A 24858-nucleotide genomic window follows, 5' to 3' on the forward strand; every position below is an offset into this window, starting at 1 on the left:
CACATAAACTTATGTTGCATCAAGGTATGTTTTCGCATTTCTTCAGCCATGTGAAAATCAAATCCATTATTGACTTTTCTTATTTTTACTTCAACCGCGTGGTTTTTAACACAAATAAACTTTGTATCTTTTTCAATACCCACCGTCGATTTGCATTACGTATTCGATCCATTGTTTCGTTTTCATTTAATGTACAAATTAAAAAGATTAAGATTGACGCGTGCCGTAGGCTGCGTTCTTAATTCTCTGGCGGCTTTTTCCGGGAAAACCCACTGCCCACAACTATTCCAACTTTTATTTCCAAAGATAGAAAAGAGAAATCTGAAATAATTGAAATTTTTAAATTCTGTTTTTGGATTTTAAAAGATTTTAAATCATAATCGTCTATTTAAGTAATTATATAAGTAATTATTATTAATATAATATCATTGATCGTTTAGACTCAATTTTCAATTTTAATTAAAAAAAATTGTTTAGACATGCCAACAGGGTCTTAATATGTAATTGTGTTACTGGTTTCCGATTCAGAAGTTAATTGAAATTAAAATTAAGTACCATGCATAGTACGAGTACAATTCTTCTCATGTTTTGCACTACCACACTGAAGGTATCAGTGTTTACAAACAAACAAGTTTTCTTATCTCGGGCAATTGTTGTGCGATCGCCACGCGGTTGGCTTGTGTACGCACATTTTCTTCATTATTCTTGAGTTCCTTAATTTATCCTCGCATTGTGGCATAATATTTCTATGCTTTTTCGCGATTGTGCGCGAGTGATGTGCAGCGTTCGCTAAACGCTGATTGTACATACGTGGAGGTACGAGGGTACGTAAAGCGTGAGTGATGTTCCGTCGGATACTATTTTGTTTTATACGCGTATTTCATCATTCCTATAATGTGAATAATTAAAACCCTTGCAAGTTATTGATCTTCCGTCGGCTTTCCGGGCTGGTCGCCAGTTGTTTTACAATTTACATGATTAAAAATAAAAATGTTCTGTTGTTATGTTTTGTTCCTCTTTTACTTTTCCGTTGCAAACATTTTGATTTTTTTTTTTAATTAAAAATTATATTTTCATTTTAACGAGTGTATTTTATAGAGAATTTTCTGTAGATTAAGAATCTGCGATTTGTTCCTGTCTATCTCTTTTAGTTTACGAGATATTCGCAATTGAAATAAATCATCAAAAATTGAAAAATTGCAATTTTAAGCACTTTCAGTCGCGGTTTTATACCTTTTACCCCATCTAACTAAATTATTTTAATTTTCCGTTTCATAGAGAATTTTCCAATTTTCTAGTTGCCATCTCTTTTAGTTTAGAAGATATTCGTTGTCGAAAATCGTCGATAAAACCTATCAATTAATAATATAATAATAATTATAATACTATTATAACTAGATTCATTTAGTTTGAATAAGTATATTCTATTGACTCCTATATTAGGAGTTTTGAGTTATGTGTAAAAATTGCTATTTGTTTAGATAGGGTAGTGCCTGCGCAGTCTCGTGTACGTGCGATATACGGACACGGCCACTTAGTGCGTGACCACTCACTGATACATAGGCAATCGCTCACTGCCTCATATGTACGCCACACTTTTTGAAACGCTTTGTATTTTCTGGAGGTACATTAAAGTATTCTCATGCAGCGCAACGATGCATGTTTTAACTAAAAATATTCCTGCGTGTGAAAGTCGACGTGCGCAGTTGTGATGCCGGCACGCAGCTCTTACTTCATACGGTAGTTAAGAATACTCCCTCGAGTATCCGTGTTTCTCGTTGTAAATTCGGTATATCGCGTTATACAATGGAATCCCGGTAATCCGGACCCGGCTTGAACCGGCACCTCTTGTAATCCGACATGGTCATATGTCATATGTTTGTACTTTAGAATTTGTAATTTGTCGGATTACAAGGTACTCTTATGTAAAAAAATTCCGGACTGTAAGAGGTAGGCAGTCCTCTATAATTCGACAAATTCGCTCATCCGACACTGCCCTGCAGAGTGATTGTCGGATTACCGGGATTCTACCGTATTTTATTGAATCTAGTGACAATTGCCGTGTTCGGTCATTCGGTAACTATTTATCGCGTATGTAATCTTTGGAATTCAATATCTTGTGTGTTTATTACATTTTCGCGTGGTTGTCGTCGGACGCCGGCCGGCAAATTTAGTGTATGATTATAAATAATATTTTGGACTGTTACGAACCATTTTTGACTTCTGCACAACTGGTTGGCTCAATGTGCTACCTTATACGAATACTAATTTAAAGAATTATGGAGAACAAGACGAAATTTATGGTAAAGTTTGGGTTTCGCCGGAACTCATTGTCTGAAATTGTGTAACTAATGTTTCTTCTTTATTTCAGTATTTACTCACAATTGATTTGCGGTGTTCGGTACACTGGTAAGTAAAATTTTTATCATTCATATCTGTTTTCCTGATTTCTTGCAATTAGAAAATTGATATCTTTTGCGGAAATGTTTGCTTCAATTAAACTCAAATCATAAATCATAATTTCTTGATTTAAATTTTAGTTCACTAGTATGAACTAAAAAGCATAAAATAGAATTGTATTCGTTTTGAATCATATCAACGTTTGAGAATAAACCACTTTCTTATCGCATTCGCCATGCGAGATGCTACGCGTAAGATTCTCGTCGCGCTGTCGCATGCAGCACATTTTAGTTTAGTTCTTATCACAGGTATCATGTCTATTGCAATTCGCGCACAAGGTCGCGTAACTTCGACGCGCTGGCTTTGCGCATCTATTCCTTTTACCTGCCGGGTTTATGCAGCAGGCACAGGGTCTCTTATTGTGAACTGTCGCATCCTTCCGTGCGCAGTTTCGGAATGCTCTATTGATGGATTGCAGCTAGTTTCGTGCCGGTCTCTGACGTATATCGCGCATTGCGTTTCGTTTTATCAGACTTATATTTTCAAAGTTTGCATTATATTCGGTCATCAATCGACTTAGTCGTAATATGCATCTGCAGTGTTTTCTTAATAAGTAGTTGTGCGTTTAATGTGCATAAATATTATTTTTGCTTGCTTTTGATGTTTATATTTCAAATTACAATGCTGCGTTTTTATTGTCGGTTATTGTGGGAAGTGGTCGGTCGCTAGATCAATCGGAAAATTATTCGTGTTTGAGTAAGTTACTTTTATCTGACCATTGCGATACTCAGCACAGAAAGTTAGTTTTCTCCCTGGTGTGAATATAATATTATCATATGGTGCGAAATGTTAATTTATGTTTTCTTTTATTTATAGTACTTGCCGTACCCTTGCAATCCGTTGAGCGCTGCATTGGTAAGTTAATAATTAAGTTATATTATTCGGTTAAATATTTTATCACATTTCAAGGGGGTCTTGCCCATTTTTTCTTATGAATTAAATTTTCATCTCTTAAATTTTGAAAAAATTGAAAAATTGCAATTTTGAGCTCTTTCAGTCGCGATTATAGACCTTTTACCCCATTAAATTAAATTATTTTAAATTTCTCTCCGATCGAGAATTTTCCAATCTTCCATAATCTATAATTTTCTGGTTGCTATCTCTTTTAGTTTAGAAGATATTTGCTATCGAAAGTCGTCGAAATAAATGATTTAACCCCCTTGCCGATTTTTTCTAAAGAATTAAAATTCTTATTGCGTCGCAAAACCAATATATTTTTCTTATGCCGAGAAATATTGAAAGTAAAAGTATATTTCGTGTATGTGTGTTATTTCAATATTGTGAATTTTTACTTTCGTCTTCTCAAGTACGTGATTACCACTACGTGTGTCTATAAACAACTTTTTTGCTCCACTGATGTGTACTATCGCGACGTACCTGTCTCGTACCTAGAAACGCGCAGCGCACACGGCAGTCGTTTCACCGCGTGATCCGGGAGCGCATCTCACTACTAGCCACGCGTTTGCAGACTTCAATTATTCTATTAATCGTCGTGTATTATTTTCATCATCAGCAAAATATTCGTAACGACAATGTGTGGCTGTTTTGTTTGATGAGTTGTGGCGGATAGAGTGTTCTTAAGAAAGAAATAAGTGTCTGTTAATTTCTGCACGAGTTTTCAGTTCATAAGATATATTCCTGGATCTAAAATCTTTTCATCACTGCACTGGTAGCTGTGTAATTAATTTTTTTGCGGGAAGTTAAGACGGTTTATATTAAATTGATTATTCCATTTGCGGGATATTAATTTTGCAAATTACAAACACGTGGTTGCACTTTTTATCTGAATTCATAGTCCTGTTTCCGAAAATATCATGCATGATTTAATTATTACAAGTATCTGAGGATTTTAAAATGACAATATTCATGTGGTCGACCACGCTCACTTTACCGTCGATCGTCGGCTCGTTCCTCTTTTCGCTAAACGTTTTTAATCGAATTACACTCCTTAGCATCATTAAATTTAAAAGTTTCTTGTTGATCTAATCAAATCTTGTACGTTGAATTGTTTTTTGCTATCATAGTCTCCATATATCTTAATATTTGCAAGTAACTAGTTGTTTTTATCGTATTTACCTACAGTATTACCACGCGCCGTCGCTTGCCGTCTGCTGATTTGGATGTTTTCCGCTGGATGTTCTATCAATTTAAGATGTTGCTTTTACCCGTCTGTTACCTTATGCAGTTGATGCTATCATCAAATGGTAAATATATACACAATATATTAAAATGTAAGTGTTTTATTCTTGTAGCACCTTTCTTACTCAACTTTTCCGATGATTTTCGGGTGAAATCTTTGAATTTATGTTAAAACTAGCTTTAACCCGCGGCTTCGCTCGCGAATATCTAAAATAATGAAATTGCTTCCGTACGCGTCTGTAGTCACAGAAGAAGTAACAATTAAGTTGAATGGCGGGAAGTTTAAAATGGCTGAAAGTATAGTCTATGGAAGTATAGTGTACAGTCTCCATAGTGTAGTCCATTGGATTTGAGGTTGACGTAGCTGTCGGTAATACAGTGTGATAATACAGTGCGATGGTACTATAGTACTTAGGTTTGAGCTTCATTGCTGGAATGCTAGATGGCGTTAAAGTAGTCAAATAGCCAGATGCCGAGGTATTATTGGCTAAACAATTTCTTTATTTTATTTAAAAAATAATTTTTTTAAATAAAAGTAGCCTATAACCATTCGGGGACCACTAAGAATATGTGTACAAATTTTCATGATGATCGGTTAAGTAGTTTTTGCGTGAAAGTGTAACAAACATCAGGACATTCGCATTTATAATATTAGTAGGGATATAGTTGTTTCCGTATAAATTTCTCTCGTCATGATGTGAATATTAACCATATTTGTAGTTTTTAAAATTTTCCTTTTGTAACACTCTGTATATTAGTTTTTCTGACAGTATGTAGTAAATCGCCTTTATTTGTAAGTTTTGAGTGTTCTTTGTTTTAAACTTGGGATTTTCCTTCTGGAACACCCTGTATATTCGCTTTTCTTTGTGTCTGTGAAAAGCTGTGATTTTAGGGCTTTCTTTTTGCACTCTTAACGTTCATGGTTGAATTTTCTCTTTGTGACACCTTGTATAATCGTTTTCCTTCACATCAAATTTTGCTTTGACTGTTATTAGAATTTAACTTCTTGCACTTTGAATTTTCTTTTTGATATTTGAGTGTTTAGATGTTTTCCTGTCTGCACTTAAAAATTTTCTTTTGTAACACCCTGTATATTTGTTTCCATTTTCCATCACCTAGAAAATGGGCAATTTGCTAATTTCTTTATCCCGGTAGAACATTTTGACGTGTTACTTGCTTATATGTGCGCGATGATGCAGGTCATAAGTTCTGTGTCAATATGGCGGCATTATTTTGTTGACTTGTAAAATCTAAACTTGTATTCTATTGTTAATAAAGAAATAGTATGATATATTGACTTCTTTGATTTGTGTTTACCCCTTCTATCATTTCAGGAACATTTCCCTCTCTCAGGGGATGATCCCCACTACAAAAATTGTTAAGGTATCCTGTATGATTTGTTTACTCCATCTTTCATTTCAGCTACAGGTCAGAACTTGTAAGAATATTTTTAAGTGTCACTTCTCTTGAGGCGACTTAAAACTCGGAAATATTTAAACAAGATATTGATGCGTAGGTTGTCTGTCAGCGGTGGTGAAGGGCTTGGGTATTGGTGGGTTGGTGAGGATGTCGCTGTTCTGAGAGGTTGAGCTCGCTTGTAAGGTGTCTATGCTTAGTGAGGTCGGAAGCGCGAGTGTCATTGTGGGCTGCCGCTTGTCATGAGGATAGCTCCCTAGGATCCTAGCACTCTAGGATCTCCAGTTGAGCGTCCTTAGCGCGGTCTAGTCGGCGGTGCTCGTAGCCGATTCGCCGCTAGAGGGCGCCGGAGCCAAGGGTGGCTTCAATATAAGGATTGTCCTTATAAGGAGTTCTCCCACTCGGGGGATGATCCCCCACCATAAAAATTGTTGATATGCCTGAGTATTTCGGGAGACCTACGAAGATCGACTGACGAACAAAACACGTGCTAACCGTAGCACAGCGCGCGATCGACTAAAGTGTAAAGAGAATTGATATTAGGCGTAAACAAAGCAGATAGCCCCTGCCAGTACTATCTAAATAAGCAAGAAAACTGACGCGCTGCGCTGGCACAAGCAACATATCAGACACAAAACAAAATGAAAAACATCAGGGTAATACTTATTACTTTTGATTCATTCAATTTGATTTGAGTAACGCTCGGCTTGTGTTCCAAAAATCCTAAATAATTAAGTGAAATCCCTAAAAGCAGCAAAAATTAGTCCTTCGAATATAAAAATGCAATTTTGGTGGTTAATTTGTAAGATAATCACAAAAGTTATTTACAAAAATGATGAAGAAATGAAATACTTACAATCTGATGCAAGAGTGGTCCATCTACGATATCAGACTCATGTGCAAAATCCCTAAAACAATCAAAAATTACTGCTTCAAAACACAAAAATGATCTTTTTGTAGGTTTCCCGTGTGCTAATCACACAAAGTATAAATGTAAATGATATACAAATTCAATACTTACAATCTGATAAAAGAATCGTTGTCTTATGACATTTCGTTCGCCCGCTAGACACCTAAAACTACCAAAAATCAGTACATCGAAGCACAAAAATTATCTTTTTAGAGGTTTCCCGTGTGCTAATCATACAAATTACAATCAATATAAGCAATTAGAATTGCGTTCCTTAAGACGCCTTCAAGAGCGTTAACAGTTGTAAACAGTAATTCTACTTAGATAACATAAAGGACTCAAAGAAAAAGTGGAAGTTCTACTCGTATATCAAAAAAATCCCAACAATTTCAACCCTCAAGTAAAAAAATGCACCACCAAATTTTTGAATTTACTCATGTTGCAGACGCAACTTCTGCAACAAACTAATACAACCCCATGGAGAATTTAATTTGACATTTCTAGAGATGCCCCCTTCTCGAGTTAAAGCTAGACAACTACCAAATACTAGAGACCGTCCGAAATTTCGGTTTCGGCCAGTTTCGGCTCGAAACTTTTGCCCCCTCCGAAACTCAGTGTCTATGAATTTTATTATAGTTTTATTTTGAAGTGACACACGAAAGAGATATTTCAGGGGGTATTCTACTCTAGAGGTTTCAAAAAATCGATTTTTTTTTTGATATTTTCAAAGTTTAACTATTCAAGAATACGTGTACAAGAGGATTTTTCAAAATTTAAATTATTTTCCGAGATATAGCCGTTTTGGTGACGCGGCATCCATACTGGTTCGCATTGACGCGAAACTTTAAACGTGTTTTTCTCGAAACTGTATTTTTCGAGACGGTACCCACGATTTCTCAACTTCTACTGAACCGATTTACTTGAAATTTTTACAGAGTCTTCTTTATAGACTTTTCTTTAAGATGAACTACGCTTATCCCCAAATTCCGATTTTAAATATTCCAAAAAAAATCTAGAATATCAAAAAATAAGGGTAAAAAAATCACTATTTTTTCAAACAGTCGCCATTTTGTGAAAAACTTTTTTTTTCACTTGTCCGTAGTTCATATGATTGCGACATTATTCTAGATTAATAATTAATTATTCTAGATTAATACAGATCATTTGGAGGACTAAAATCATGGGTACGGTCACGTGCCAATTTTTTGGAACCTCCCACTTCATCACCTGCTGGAATTTAAAATTTTGAACTTTTTTCAATTTTTATTTTTTTTTGTATTCTCAAAACATTAATAAATAAGTGTTAAAAAAATGGATAGTAAAAATATTAATTGATTTTTTTTACGGCCTTTCAAAAATCACATGAAATTCATGCCTCTAGTAGAATACCCCCTTCAATTTCGGTTTCGGCTGAGTTTCGGTCGGACTCTAAATGATCTATATAATTCCGCAAACGTGGAAAAAAAGGGCAGATGAATAACGAAAAAAATAGCATTCTGCCTTAAAATTTCCAGTAAAAAATATTCATTTGAACAAAGAAAACATATAAATATATAATTAACATTTATTCAATAACTTCCTTAACCTACTGAACTTTAAACAGTTTTTATTTATCTCTCCAATGCAGAACAATGTAAAAGAAATCAAATCAAAACGAATTATTGCGTATAGCCATTCTTCAAAATGCTGAATCACAAAATAATACTTTGATAGTAATAACTGGAATATTGAGATCATGGTGAATTGACCGTCGTGCATCTTAACTTAACATTAATCAGGCAATAAAGTAAAGGAAATTCTCAGCTCTGGTAGACTCTTATATAAAATTCTGACATCTAAATAAAAAAAAATTTTATCTGGGCCCCAATAGCTTATAGAGACTGGTGCCGCCCAAATTTAACATGCACGTGGGTCTATGCTCCTCAATTTGAGCTAAACGACATTCTTCCGAACAATAAATCGCCGCATTGCACCTACAACGAACATGGGCCTTCTTACCGCAGATACACTGGTATTCAATGTCATCACAATCATTGGACTCGGTCAATTCGGAACCAACAGGTTCGGTAAGTTCATACGGGTTCGGAGGGAATTGAATCTCATCTAAAGTCTAAAAATAAAAGGAACAAATTAGTAAAAGGTCAAATTGACCTAACTGACGTTTTAAAATTAAATTAAATGATGACCTGGGACTGGCAATCGCCGATGTTGACAGTTGTTTCGGTCACTTCAACCTTCACTTCATCATCATCATCAATTTCGATCACCTCGATTGCCTCCTTCATCGGTTTGACAGCGTTTAACGATAGATTCGTAATATTCTCCATTACCGGTACCATCGCTTGAAACGCTTTTGCAATAATGCCTAAATGAGTACTATCAAAGTCCGGTTCTTCACAGGGTTGACGATCTTTCAGCGAGGCTACTTTCTTCTGTAAATCCACAGGCAATGTTATTCCCTGTTTACTCATTTGCTCAATACAAGACGCTAAGCGATTAATGTAGAATTCTGCAGATTGAGTTAGTGTCTCGCTTGACGAAGGCGTGGAAACATTGACAGTAGTAGAAGTAGCTGGTTCAACATCTTTATCGGCAGTACCGGCCACTAAAGAAATAACGGGTTGTGCAGATTCTACTTGGGTCGATGGAACGCTATCTCGTTGTCGATAGGAATTGTCGATGTACGTTGGGGTCGGTAGCGGTACCTGCTGAACCAATGGCATGTTTTCTCTTTGTTGGTAGGAATTGTTGCTGTACCATGCGGCCGTCAGAGGCACTGGTAGAGCCAATGGCACGTTTTCATTGGGTTGACGAGAATTGGCATATGTTGAGGCTATCAAGTCCCTAATCATACAAGGCTGGGTAGTTGGTGATGGATCAGCTGTAGTAACGGTTGTAAGCTGAGGCGCGCACATCTGCGGTTGATTATTACGGTTGATCGACTGACTACTATAAACTATTTGCTTTGGTATATATCTCGGTGCACAGATTGTTGTGGGAGTATGTTGTCTCTGGACAGAGCCGACAGGTTCGGGGTTCACGTTTAGACCTTGAATAAGTACTAAAGATTTTGCGTGAGGGGTAGCCTGCGTCAATGTCCCAGACCGGTCAGCTTCCTGCCGATATGTTGGAACGAAGTGCGGAGCAGGCATAGGTGCTATTTGAGGGTACTGCCTCGTGTGGCAATAGACATCATCACGATTGTAGCCTTGTGTAGGCCGAATTGAAGCCATTGGCATGTATGGCAAAGAGGGATTCTGTGCATGCCCACCGGAATAATGCACTACCCCCCAGTGACTTGGGGCCCTCGAGGTGTAGCCAGTTACTGGAGGCATTATCTGTTGATTAACAATGGTTCTCGGTGGTAATGAGTTAGCGGCTAATGGCATTGATGAATTCCATTGATTTGCATTTTGCTGTGATGAATTGATAGAAACAGGACATTGATAATCCCCGGAACTGTATCCAGGGGATTGAGTGTATGACGACATGTACTGTTGTACACCTGAATTGTATTGCCTTGGATAATTTTGAGAATTCTGCGCAGGTTGGTACGAATGACGCATTGTCCGCAACCCCTGAATTGGGTTTTGTCTTGATTGAGAAGAGGGAGTATTTTGATCTGGATTGACACGTGTACCGGCTTGCTTCTTCTGTTTCTGGGGAGCTCTGTATTGCCACTGAGCAATGGGACTTTTATTGGCTGGTTTGACGACCATTTTGGTAGGATCGCTTTTTGCCAACACATTTGTTTTTATCTTTATTTTTGGATTCGTCGAACTCCATGTTTTCCATGCCGATATTATCTCATTGCATGTTAGAACGGTTCTTTCTTCAAACCTGAGCAGGTGTTCTGGATTACCAATGGCACGGTTCCCGCACAGAAGTTCACGCAAAATCATATCTATCGGCTGCTTGGTTGCATCCACTTTCATTTTCAAATTTTGCTCATTGACCAATCGTAATCGGCTCAGAAAATTGTTCGCATCGGTCGGAGACAATCTCTTCAGAGACTCATCAAGTACGGCAGTGTACGCTTTCGCATTTATATAATATAAAATGGCCAATCTGTCCAAAATTTTACGTATCCACGTATTAATCGCAGGCATCGACTGTATCAGGCGCAACAGACAGAATGCATACACGCACATGTTTTCCGTCTTCAAGCCAAGCACCATCTCAAGAAACGCATCTGGATTATCATCAATACTAAACTTGCGAGTAATCATTAAAAATGTCTCTGCATATTTCTGAAGATTCAACTGATATCTCCAAGGAGTTGTCGATATTCCCTCAGGAAGCGGATGAGAATTTGGAAACAGATTTCTATTGAACAGTGCCTCGTGAACCAGATATTCATGAAAAACACTGACTAACTGTGTCGTACATTTGACAAGCGTGCAGGTGGTGTCACTTTCATGATGTTCAAAACGGAATAGACAAGTCCATTCCATATAATATCTCCCAACAAAATATTTGTCAACATCTGAAGTCAAAGCAACCGCATTTGTATCAACTTGGGTACTTTCAGTATCCTTTCTAATTTCTGTTAATCCACTGTTACTTTTATGGGTAACTTCTACGATAGTCGATGCTGGGACGATCATAAAGCTTTGCTGGCTATGGAAAGACGATTTCTCTATATCGGTCGCTGCTCCAAATAATTCCTCCAACAGCAATGCAGCATTGGGAGCTTGGTTCGAGGAAGATTTTGGAGCATTCACGGCATCACGAACATTGTTTGTATCAGGGGAGATATGTGGTGTAGTCAATTCATCAAGAACATCGTTCAAATTCTGAGTTGTCTGTTGCATATTCACATCACTGGCTATCAACTCCAAAGATGACTCTTGCACCTTTCTATTGAGAAGATCATACAATTCCGAAGTTATCTGCTGTATACTGACAAGACCAGGAGCATCGTTCAAATCCGGAGAGATTTCTTGCACATTTACCTTACTGGAAACATCTCTCAATCCCAGGGGTATTTGATGCGCACTCTCATTAAGATTATTCAAACAGGAAGTTATTGGTTGTATAGTCACATCACTGGGAGCATCCTTCAAACCCAGAGAAGTGTGTTGTATATTCACATCATTTGGAGCATCCATCATATCCAGAGGAATTTGTTGTATAGGCACATCACTAGAAGCATCCTTCAAACCCAGAGAAGTTTGTTGTATATTCACATAATTGGGAGCATCCTTCAAATCCAGAGGAGTCTGTTGTACAGGCACATCACTGAGAGCATCCTTCCAACCCAGAGAAGTTTGTTGTATATTCACATAATTGGGAGCATCCTTCAAATCCAGAGGAGTCTGTTCTATATTCACATCATTGGGAGCATCCTTCAAACCCAGAGGAGTTTGTTGTATAGGCACATCACTGGGAGCAGCCTTCAAACCCAGAAAAGTCTGTTGTTTATTCACATCACTGATAACATCATCACTCGTGCCAGGAAATGTCGTCTGCACATTACCAAGGACGGGATCTCCCAAATTCGAAGTTGTCTGTTGAATATTCTGTTCACTAGAAATATCGTTCAAATCCCGCGAGGTACTTTGTAGATTCTCCTCCACATTTGCCACCGGTTCGCCTTCATCAATAACCAATTGGTTATCGTCTTCAGCATTTAGAACTAGAGTAGAGGCGTCGCTAAAACTTGAAGCAGATCTTTCGTAAACGATAGGTTGTCCTACAGCTGTTATTACTACGTCAGCTGAATCCGGTTCCGGCACAGTCTGGTTCGGAAAAGGAATTAGTGATGCGAAAGTGTCCACTTCTTTGGTATAGTCGACTTGGTCGAGTAGGCTATAAAATTGTTCATGACAGGGGAGATCAGTCATTTTTGTCAACGAAATACAGTTAGCAGTTACAGATTTATATGGTCTGATAGTAACAGAACCCTTGGAAACTTTCCCTGCAGTGATTTTTCGAAGAAAATTAATTTCGTGTTGTTTCTTCACATTGGGAACAACAACTAGTTCTTTCTTTGCTTTAACAACTTCTTCTAGTTGCTTATCAATTCCTCCTTCAATCTCATCTGGACTTTTATTCGAATTGATTGATTCTCTTATATATGCCTTTAGTTTTTGCCATACCGAACGATGTTCTGTTTGAATTGATTTCGTACATGCAAATCCATATTGCTGGCACTTTTTAGTGTATTTTGGTCCTACCATTAGACAAAAACGTCGAATTTCCTTGGTATGATCACGCGCGACATGTTTAGTACTGTGATGTCGTTTCTTATCACTGCCCTTGTTCTTATGATGAGACTTCACTTCACGTTGGCCACCGTTGACATGTTTAGTAAGATGTCGTTTCTCATCATTGTCGGTACGCCTAACATTGGCTTTCAATTCACTCTTCTTTAAATTGTAATTGTCCTGTTTATGACAATGAGACTTCTTCGATGCGAACTGGTCACTCACGACATCTACACTGCTATGGGGAAGCACAGGAACCCTATCGTTAAGCTTGATATTAGTGCCCTTTTTTGAAACATCGCTCATGTGCTTATTAGAGACACTGCTGTGCCCGTTCGTCCAGGACGCTTGATCACTATGATGCGTTTTAAATTCGGATGCATCACACTGTCCCGTAGAAACACGAATACCATCTAACATCGTTGAATCTAATCTCTGTAAAACAACACGCAGTTCCTTAATTTGTGCTGTTGATATTGTTTTGTTGCATGACTTCAAAGTGTCACGATCTCGATGTTTGGATTTTTTTTTCGGCTTCACATTTTCACAGTTAGAGACGCTGTTGTGACGTTTCCTATTCGATAAATCTAAATTTAATTTTGTTGTAGATTTGTCAGCCGCCCTTACAGCTTCTAAGTTTTCCATTGTGCGTTTACATTCCGTGTTAGAAGCTGTTCCTAAAATAAATTATCATATATTTTGTTTTTGGTGACCATGATAATAACGTACCTATTTCAGATTCCACTTCAGGTGAATAGGAAAGTTCGTTTACAAAATCTGGTATTAGAGGCATGCTTTTCTCTTTAGTTGATTCCGGTTTAAACGATGAGGGCGTAATTGTTTCCAAAACTTCTGAGGCATATTCTGTAACTTCAGAAACATGCTGTGATGCCAAGTCATTTTTATTAACATCGTCAATGTTGTTGATGTTTTGATTTGTGTCCAGTTCCATTGTGCGTTTACATTCCGTGTTAGAAGCTGTTCCTAAAATAAATTATCATATATTTTGTTTTTGGTGACCATGATAATAACATACCTATTTCAGATTCCACTTCAGGTGAATAGGAAAGTTCGTTTACAAAATCTGGTATTAGAGGCATGCTTTTCTCTTTAGTTGATTCCGGTTTAAACGATGAGGGCGTAATTGTTTCCAAAACTTCTGAGGCATATTCTGTAACTTCAGAAACATGCTCTGATGCCAAGTCATTTTTATTAACATCGTCAATGTTGTTGATGTTTTGATTTGTGTCCAGTTCCAGTTCATTACTAAGGCCATAACAGGAACGAATAAAATTGACCTCAGGTGGTTTTTGGCAAGGGGACGATCTGTCGTTAGAAACACTACAAAATTAAACTTAATAGACAAGCGCGAAACGTAAATCATACTGATATCACCAACCTTTTGTTAACATCCATCCGAGAAGGTGGATGAAGGTGGAGAAGGTTCTTGTGGTTGACCTGAAAATATTACTTTAGTTAGTGTTTATTCTTAATCGCCAAAAATTAAGATGTACGGTGGGAATCATATGATTATCATATAATTAAGAAAACGAAAAGTGGTCAATTAATGTTTAATTATAGTCATGTTGTGTTCAAAATTCCAAATAAAAAAACATATGACGATGATGTTTTGAACTTAGTTTAAGAGAAAATTTATCTTTCTATCTGCTCTACGCCGTATTATACAACCAATCGACATGATATAAATTTTATTACCGATTCGCACATACCGATTGGCGGAAAATGTTCCGATGGGACACAAGAAAATAAGTAGATTCTTCTGGACCTAACACTCAGCACCGCTGTCATGCGCCAACACATGTTAAATATCGTTAAAGTTAGCTTCCTTTTTATTAGAGTCCGACCGAAACTGGTTTTTTAGCCGTAACCGAAATTTAGGCCCTGGCCTCAGTTTCGGCCGACTCTGTAACTTACATAAAAATATGTTTAATTTAAGTTTCAAGATTTAAGGAATGGTGCAAGAAAATTATTTACAACAGTAATAAGCAATAAAGTGAAGTAATTGAAGATAGATCGGAAATTTTTGGTTTTGGAAATTTTTAGAACATATGTTTGTTTGAGGAATCCCTCAAACTTTTTTCGTGTGTCACTTCAAAATAAAACTATAATAAAATTCACGAACACTGAGTGTCGGTGCGGCCGAAACTTTGGGCCAATTTTTGGCCGAAACCGAAATTTCGGTCGGTCTCTACTTTTTATTTAATAATATTCGATCTATAAAAACTTTACGAACAAACCTGAAACTTCCTGCTGCCGCTAAAAGTCTTTGTTTTCCAATGGTAATCCATCACACCGTGATGTTCACTTATTATTCAATCGGCATGGATGACGAATTAAAAATTTTTGTTGCAGTAACAAAAGAAAAACCGTAACGGGCATTTGCTATCTTAAATATACAGACGCGGTCATACAATGAAAACTGAAAGCTTGCAAGTTCGCGCAAGCGACCAAGCAGCACTGTGGGCGCGCAAAGTGAGTCGCATGTAAAGCCCGATATTGAAAGTCGCTTTATTTAGTCTGGTGGTAGAGGTTTCCAAGCTCTAGTAACGTCCCTCGGCATTTTAGGACACATTTGAGTGCCAACAGTTATAATACGACGATTCGCACCCCTTTTTTTTTTAATACACCTTTTGAAGATCTCATTACATATCAAATTAAACTATAGGTTCATCTGCAAATCTGGACATCAGAAGCATCAAAATAGCCGCTATTTAGAATCTAGACACCCACCAGTCCCAAGCTTTTGGTTTGTCACAACATGATGTGGATTCATAATCATGTTTGGGTCTGGTTCCCGTGCTAAGCATCTTGCAACTTGCAACTGACACTAAATGCTTATCTTACGCGGAGAAGCATGGCGCCAACAAACACTCAGGAAGACTATTTTCACACTTAACATTGCTCCAGGTATATTCCGAAGATTATAACACTTCTACCTGCTGAGTTGATTGGATTAAGCGTTTACGTGCTAATTCTATTATGCAAAACACGCTAATATAGTGCAATTGCGTGTCCTAAAGACTAATGATTTACGATCAGCTCTTAAATAAATCTTATCATTATATCTTGTACGTATTTACAAATGTTAATATGAAGAATTAGCACCTCGGAAATACCTATGTAAATAACATGCAAGCAAAACTTTGAAGCATGAACTTACATGTTTGCTTTGATGATATTTCGAATTGTATAGTATTTCGCTACCCTCACGAAAAGATCTCCTAGAGTCATTGTCACTTCCATCCGCGCATTGTCGTCTATGCTTTCGGTACGATCGGCGAGAATCACGGTCAAAGTTCCGCTTAAATTGAAACGTATCATCGTTACTTTCGTTCTGATCACTCGTGTAGTCCTCATCGAGAATCTGGGTAACTCTGTTGTCCGAGTCCTCCACGTACATTGTGATGCGCTCGTCAATACCAGGCTCATAATAAGTCACCCGTTTCCATACTACATCTCTATTTACCCAATAATTGTGCTCTTGCTTTTTGTGGTACTCCCAGTGTACATATTCCTTTGCCATAGAATGATCTCGACGTCTGAAATGCTGCAAACGATCGTTTGCTGGTGAATACATCTTACAGAGATCGATTTCGAATAATGACAAAACACATCCGGGCTTTTGCGACTTTTGGGTGGTACTGGTGGTTTTTGCGCGCATTGAAGGACGTAACTCGACATGGACTTCAGTTTGTTGGCATAAGTACTGCGTAGCCCCAAATGTAATGAATATCATGCTTTGTTTTCGTTCGTGCCTCGTAAGCTGATAAAAGCTACCCAATAAGCGTCATTTTACTCTGTGCTTACACATTAGTTTCTCGCTGAAGTCACAGTACAAAGGTTGGGATATTCTTACTGTGATTATATTTTCTTTTAAGATATTCAGCCCACACGTTAAATCAAGTCGGAAAGACGAAAGAAGAAAGACAGAAAATACATATGCAGTGGAATCCCGGTAATCCGACAATCACTTTGCAAGGCAGTGTCCATTGAGCGAATTTGTCCAGATTATAGAGAAGTGCCTAAGACCCCTTACAGTCCGGAATTTTTTACAAAAAAGAATCTTGTAATCCGACAAAGTACAAATCCTAAAGTACAAACATATCGGATTACCGGGATTCCATTGTATACTAATACAGAGGTGGGCAAAAGCCGGCACGCGAGCCGGATTCGACCCTTTCAGTTGTTTTATCCGGCCCGCAGAAAATTTTTTTTTTCTTTTTCAATGTAATATGCTGATTGCTCCAATCAAAATTTATACAATAAGTGTTATGACTGCTCAGTTTAAGATTTATATAAGAAATGTGCTGGCAAAGTTTTTAAATTGCATTCCGAGAAAATAATATTGCCCTAGTGTCAAGTAACATGTACTTTAGTTGACTACATGGGTGTTCTGTGTGTTATGTCTATATTCTTTTTGTGTTGTGTGTACCCAGCAGTATTTATGGTTCGAAAGAAATCACATGGTGGTGATATGGTAGGTACGTGGTGGTAGGAAGTTGCTAAGATAGTTTGGTACAGACTATATTAAATTTGATATTTAAGTTATAGTTATCGATTTCTGCTTTTAAGACAATTGTTCCATCTGTTGTAATTGGTGAATTCTTGCTAAGACCGTTTTAAAATTATGGTTACATTTAGATTGAAGAATATTCTTTGTTTGCTTAATTTTGTCAACTTTAATGACACATGCATTAGCGCTCGTGTCAATTAGGAATTGAAAATGTATGACATTACCTTGCTTATGAAGATGAGCCAAATTATCGAATATCTGATCACATTAGAAGTTTTAACGGTCAAACAGATAATTCAGTACCATTGTTTGTTAAGACGATTGAGTTTACATGTATTTGATTATTATTGGACCCTGAACTTGTACTTGCAGAACTTGTGTTTGCATTTGTAAAACCATGTGGACTTTGAAGACTTCAAATTATAGTTTGAATTGTTATTTGAACGATAATTATAGTTGTGTTGATTTTGATTATGGGAGTCTTCAACGAACCACATATATAAAAATTCCCAAATCCAAAAATTTCCAGTCTATCCTGAGTTACACCACTTTAATAAAGTTAAAATTTAAAGACAATTTTGTTCCCAAAAACTACATTTGAAAACGAAAACAAAAATGATGAATTGCCGCAAATATAAAAAATTATCAACAATATTTAAGTAATTTGAGATTGAAATAAAATTAAATTACCTGTTCAGAAAACATATCTGTCAATTGTTTTTGAGCTGATGGCACTGGTTTTTGAAGTGAAGTTAAGTTTCCATAAATTTCTTCGTACGCCTTTGAATGAGCCGACTGTAAATGTTTCTTCATACCGGAAGTATTGTTATCTTTTCGGCTAATAATTTTTGTCACTTTGGATTTTTCACACACTAAACATATTGCTTTTTTCTCACCATTAATTGTTATAGGTGTATAGAAATTTGCAAATTTTGAATTATATTTTTTAGGTGGTTGATAAACCTCAGTCCTAGTTACACTTTCGTTTGATCTTTCGCTCTTTTTTGGGTTATTATCACTAAAAATCACACTCGCTGACATTTTAATGTATTTGAAGTCAAAAAATTGTAGATCTTCACAGGTCAAAAGTTTTCGTTAAACTGATGAACAGCTTGTGGGAATCTACAACACCACATGTTCCAAAAATTTCCAATTTATCCGCAATTACTCCGTTTTATTATTTTACAACTGTTTTATTATTATCTTATTGCACCATCCCTTATTTCTTGAAATTCCCAACATTACTAGACGTTCCAAAATTCCAAATAGCGCGGTCGCCAAATTGATGTCAGCGCTAAACCAACTTTCCGATACTCCACCAATCAACAACCGCCAAATCCTACCCTTACTCATCCACCAATCAGCAACCGCCTAACTCCTACCCTTGCTAAGTGAGTTGGTGATGAAGAGAAGGGTCGAGAACGAAAAGATGAAAAGTTCGATATCAACATTAGAAAGACAATTCGTTTAGAGTTAGTTTTTTCAACCCAATCGTTAATATTGCGCCAATTGCTTCCCCACATCGTTGTTTTCAATCAGTTATATTGTGCCATTTTTTATAAACATAGTTTGCAAATAAACTTTAAATGCTTACACATTAAACCCAGCGTAACGTTCAGCTAAATACTCCAACACCACCAAAATGTCTTTATCTGTCAGCTTACCACTTGTACAACGAACGTGCTTACATTTCGGGGCTTGGAAGTAGACAGCCACGATGAAAATATGATTCCTAACTTCATAGTGAAATTAGATAAGGCTAGATAGATAGCTACGTGGTGAACTAAGTGCAGTTGAATGCGTATTGATGGTTAACAATAAGCATGATAATGACACGTACTAAGTGCAGACAAACACTAAGAATGGAAAACTAGTTTAATCTGAATGAAAATAATGATATTAATGGACGAATAACAAAAATCTTCGCAATAACTTGTTGTAGTTCTAATATTTTCTGTGTGTCTCTTGGATGCACTGAGATTTTCTTACATGTTAGTAATTACTTTTCACCTGTTTATTGTTAATTACTATTTTGTGTAAACTGTAGTATAATACGAATTATGTGGGAACAGCAGTACCATTACTGGTTTTAAGCAGGGTTTGCTGGTGTTTTCAATAGCTTGAGACACAAGAAACATTCTGAATGTGCGTAGTTATGTAGTCCTATTTTTGTACCCAAAAATTGGGTAGAGGAAAGCATTTAGCCCACATTTCTCATATGGGTCAGTGAAGTACCTACTTCTTGTTATCTCTAGTCTTTTCAAGTAAAGTGGTATGTGTTTCTGTCATATTCCGTTGTAAACCTTTTCTCACTTCTTGCACTAGTTTCACATTTATTTTTTTATTAGTGGTCTTTATATGTAGGTAGTTTATATATGTAGAATATTACCAAGTTATTGTTGCGCTGCAGTGACCATCTTACAAACGATACCATAGTTGCAGCAGATACAAAAGCAATAATTAATCTGATTATATTATCGTTTGCGTTTCTAAAGTATTTTGGTAATTTTAAACGTCTGGTAACATACCATAAATTTTAGTTGACTGGCATGTTAAATATTATCTTCAGAGATTGCACTGCTTGTGATTCACACTATCAGAAAACACTCCACGATTTTAGTTACAGTGAACCAGACATTTCATACTACGACCACGTGTGGACTGACTTTCAAGTCGAATGAACAAATAAATTTGTGCGCAACTAATTAGCAACAAAACTAACATTGGTTGGTGGTAAAAGTGTTCAGAACATGCATAACTTTGATTTGCTTATAGTATTAAAATGTAAAGTGATATGCACAAAACTCACCGAAATAAACAAAATATTCTGGGTTAAAACGCGTCACTGTCTCGTGCCACACTCTCGCGTTGTTGGTACAATAATGTCACGCTTCACGTTTACTGAAATTGTGTCGATCCGCTGCCAACCGGGCGTGTCCATGAGGAGAGGTGAAGAGGTGATTTAGTAGACTGTGGTTTGAAAAGAAACACAAGCACCTTCCTCCCCTCGTTTCAGCGCGTGAATGCTTGCTAGACGATTTCGATGTTTTTTACAGCGGCCTGTTTCAACATTTTTCGACGTAACACACACTTATATTCGCCTTATTTAGAAGCAGTTCTAATGCAACGATAAGAAACAAAATATAAAACACAAAACTGGTTAACACTTTGAAACTTTTCAGAAGTCTTCAGTGAATAGAACAGTTATCAGAACATATTTACTAATAATTGATTTAGTTGCAGTTATTCATCCAATACAAATTAATTCTTTATCACCAGGAAGTGCTAATTATATACAAATATTTCTCGTTCGTACCTGATCACGATTGTTTTTTGTTATCACTGAACCACTAATTAAATATGTCCTGAAACTAAATACATTAAACCGCAATATCCCGTTTGAATAAAACAGAGATTGATAAAATGCTTTGTTGATTGAGGCCAATACGTACGTATTTAAAATTTGTCGTTTCATAAGTTTGCATTTCTTTTCAATTATGCTTATGTGCATAATTCATTTTAACGACTGACATGGGATAATCCACACATATATTGTTTTATCCCTCTTTATAATTCTAATTCTAACAAGCTCTAATTATGAATCAATACATTTTTATGCACTTGGTAATTCGAACGAAAAAATCATTGCTATACAACAAAACAACGCGTTAATTCGAATTCATCGGCGTCCAACACTTGACAATTCAAAGTTGCAGAGAGAAAGAGCCGGAAAGATTGTAAGTAGATAAGTTCAAACTTGTACCAACGTACACGAGCCTTTGTTGTTGTTACGATTAATTTGACTATTTGACACACACTTTTGCACGAATTGGTGTGTTTGGTAAGGTTTGACGATTGCTGAAAAGAAGAAGTTAATCGTGAAAGTAGAGCTGATAAGAAAAGTGATGTTTCAAAAGAATTTAAGATTCCTCTGAGTACTCACTTAACCATAATAAAGCACAAAAAGAAAATTAATGCTGCTCAAACTGCTGATCAACACTTCGACGTTTTATTTATTTTCTCTCACAAATTCGAACCATTTGATATTTCAAACACTCGATAATTCGTAATATTTTAAGAGTTCCTCGAGTTTCGAATCAATGAGAGTCGACTGTATTACATTTTTACCCTCTAGATTTTTATTTGTCGATATGCTTTCGTGATACGCCAAGTGTTGATAATAATACAAGCGTGTGTTTGCTGCACGAGCAAGCGTAAAAGCAATTAAAAAAGCAACAGCATAACATTAAATTTGCATCAAAACCGTTAATGTAGAAATTTAAAAAAGAATTGGACGAACAGGAAACAGTTTTATGAAAAACAACATATGTCAGAAGAACTGCTTCAGTCTGATATGGTAATTTTAACACTAGCACGTGCTGCAAACACGCGATGGTTTAGTGACCATCTGCCACCTTAGTGACATACTAAACTGTTATCACAAATATGCATCATTTTAATTGCTCATCTTAATTAATAGCAATAAAACCATATTGTTCCTTCCAACAGTGTGCACACATTTTATTGAATGCATCATATGTCATGTCTGTGTTTACATGATCGCTATGAATAAGTTGTAATTTAACGCATCTTGTTTGAATATAATTAACAAATTTGCATTGCCTCGCGCTGGTCCGGAACTCTCCTCTCCTACACTTGGACTGTAAATAAATTGTTCAATACGCGATTATGTGTATTGTCACGGCCCAAGAATTTCCTGATATTGTAATTAGGGCATTAAGGCATTACAGAAAAAAGTACAAATTTAAATTTACAGATCATTATATATAAATCTATATCATGACTCGGGATCCATTACGTCTTGGATCCGAAGATGCATCCACCGTCAAACTGTAGTTGCTCACCGCCGTGACAGACGCAAACAAATTGCCCGGTGACCAGAGTTGCATCTTATGCCCAAGGTGTCGCAAACCATCTAACAGCTCATCGGTAAACCCAGAATCATAGGTTACAAGCATAGGATACAGCTGGTGGTGCATGCGTGCGCTGCCAATGGACTCATGCAGAGGTTGGTTAAAGTAAAGATGGCGTAGAATGACAAGCGCTGTTGCGGTCGTGATAACGGACCCGCCGGCACTACCCACAAGCATTCGAACATGACCTTCACTATCGAGGATCACACTGGGACACATCGATGACAGTGGCCTTTTACCTGTCTCGATCAAATTGGCGGTGGCAACAGCAACGCCAACACTGTCCAACCGCTGGGTAGCAAAGTCGTTCATTTGGTCGTTAAGAATGATTCCAGTTGAGTTGGAAATTACCTTTGCCCCAAAACTACAAAAAAAAAAAACAGATAGAATAATTGAGTCAGTTAAAATATTCATAAACACACATTGAATTGATGCTGGCTGTGAACGTGAAAGCGTCTCCATTTGGTGATAAGACATTAATGTGTGCAGTACCATGATCCTCCACCGCACTAACATTTGCACCGTAATATTCCGGATCTTGAAATGTGGTATTATCACGCATTTTAAGGCGGGTTTCAGATATAAACTCCGGCGACATCATTTGTTCAACAATCTGTAAATACATATCTGTAACTTATACTTTACCAATATGATATTATTATTGGTACATACTGTCTTAACTTCAGGCATAAACAGCGGGTCACCCAAATGTGTCCGCATGCCGTACGCAAACTTAAAACTTTCCAAAATGCGTTGCCAATTATTCAGTTTGTCCAGTAAATCGTATTCTAAATTCTCGCTAAGCAGTTTTAAAATATGTCCCAGTACCACCCCTGACCCCGGCGGAGGAATTGTGTACAACGTATAGTTATTACTTAGGGGTATTACCAAAGGTTCTGTCCAAAGGGCTCTAAAACATGTGTTTGGTATTGTTTCGGAGAGTTTTGTTTAGTCTGCGTCACTTGAAATCTTACTTGTATGAATTCATATCTTCTTCCGTTATGATTCCACCCAGGCCTTTAACATCTTGGACAAAACCTTTTGTTAAAGAACCTGCATTTAAAGCGTCTGGTTCACTGGCGATGACCTCTAACGTTTCAGCGAGCTTTAATTGCAGTAGTCTTTCACCTTCCGTGAACGGTTCACCAGTTTTAGGGTTGATGAAATTGCTAAATAAATACGATCATAAACAATGATAAAATAATACTGCTGAAATATCTAGTTACCTAAAACTTTTGGTGTTCTTTAAGAAATCGACATTGTTGCGGTATACACCATCAAGATATGCGCTAACTAACAATCCAGAACGACACATCTTTATAGTAGGCTGGAAAAGATCTTTCCAAGGTAACACACCAAATCGCTTATGAAGTTCTTGAAACCCTCTGATCAATCCAGGGACCGCTGCAGCCGAGCCACCTACGATTTCATAAAATATTTAAAAATTACAACCAAATTATTGCATTTATAAATAAGGTACCAGTTCTTGATGCATTCAGATTACCATAATACATATCGGCAGTGACGCCCTGCGGAGCAGTCTCCCTCGCATTGATCGTATAAACTTTTCCGGTATCTTTAATATATATAGTGGCGAAAAAGCCGCCACCTAGACCCATACTCTGTGACATTGAAGCACCTTCGCATAAAGCAGCTGCTATGCCAGCATCCACCACCGATCCACCCTTATTAATAATGTCTCTGTACACACACAAAAAAAAATCATTCTACATTGTTTCACAAGTTGTAAGATAATCCTTCACACCTTGCAATGACGGCGCACTCTGGTCCGTTAGTAACAGCGGCGCCAAGACGTTTTATCTGATGACTTTTTTGCTGTGTTTGATTAACGTACAGCACCGTTCCCACACCGATGATAATCAATGCAAAAAATACCACTCCGATCAGAATAGTAGTTTGTTTTTTGCTGCCAATACACAATAAATTAGCATTGAAAGAGTACTCTTGTGAGTTTAAGTTGAACAAATTGCAATCATTATTAGATACTTACGTGAGTTTGCAAAACATCTTGCACAAAATTTCACCGCCTTCTCAAAATTTGACTTCCTTCTTCAACGAGAGATATCTTCTGGGAACTGAAAATATTTATCACGCACTGTCTGCTCCTTACCAAACTGTGAGATTTGAAAATGGTTAGCAATTAATACTTTCCTACCTAATTATTTGTATAGAATGCAAATAATAACTTTTTTGAGGATACTGAAGTATTTTTAAAACAAATTGTTAAACAAATGT

At 37.0% G+C, this 24858-nt stretch overlaps 3 protein-coding genes across 3 annotated transcripts; all 3 read right to left on the reverse strand.

The window, feature by feature from the left end:
* Positions 1-8545: 8545 nt before the first annotated feature.
* Positions 8546-11374, reverse strand: LOC135793193 (uncharacterized). Its single transcript, XM_065304032.1, has 2 exons — positions 9112-11374; positions 8546-9035 (listed from the first exon to the last, which is right to left on the reverse strand). Exons 1-2 carry the CDS (start codon positions 11152-11154, stop codon positions 8778-8780), a joined length of 2301 nt encoding a protein of 766 aa, XP_065160104.1. The 5' UTR covers positions 11155-11374; the 3' UTR covers positions 8546-8777.
* Positions 11219-16785, reverse strand: LOC135793613 (uncharacterized). The gene is made up of 6 exons (XM_065304641.1): positions 16316-16785; positions 14534-14592; positions 14171-14475; positions 13864-14118; positions 11299-13811; positions 11219-11251 (listed from the first exon to the last, which is right to left on the reverse strand). The coding sequence occupies exons 1-6, from the start codon at positions 16730-16732 to the stop codon at positions 11219-11221; spliced, it is 3582 nt and encodes a 1193-aa protein (XP_065160713.1). The 5' UTR covers positions 16733-16785.
* Positions 16786-22379: 5594 nt separating this feature from the next.
* LOC135792756 (glutathione hydrolase 1 proenzyme-like) lies at positions 22380-24858 on the reverse strand. Its single transcript, XM_065303466.1, has 8 exons — positions 24614-24858; positions 24368-24529; positions 24083-24303; positions 23829-24021; positions 23577-23771; positions 23275-23512; positions 23025-23215; positions 22380-22966 (listed from the first exon to the last, which is right to left on the reverse strand). The coding sequence occupies exons 1-8, from the start codon at positions 24628-24630 to the stop codon at positions 22462-22464; spliced, it is 1722 nt and encodes a 573-aa protein (XP_065159538.1). The 5' UTR covers positions 24631-24858; the 3' UTR covers positions 22380-22461.

Source organism: Atheta coriaria, unplaced genomic scaffold (genome assembly GCF_025399875.1).
Source record: "Atheta coriaria isolate IRGN ID8LTWV9N9 unplaced genomic scaffold, Caltech_Dcor_3.1 hic_scaffold_1_pilon, whole genome shotgun sequence".
NCBI classification, from domain to species: domain Eukaryota; kingdom Metazoa; phylum Arthropoda; class Insecta; order Coleoptera; family Staphylinidae; genus Dalotia; species Dalotia coriaria.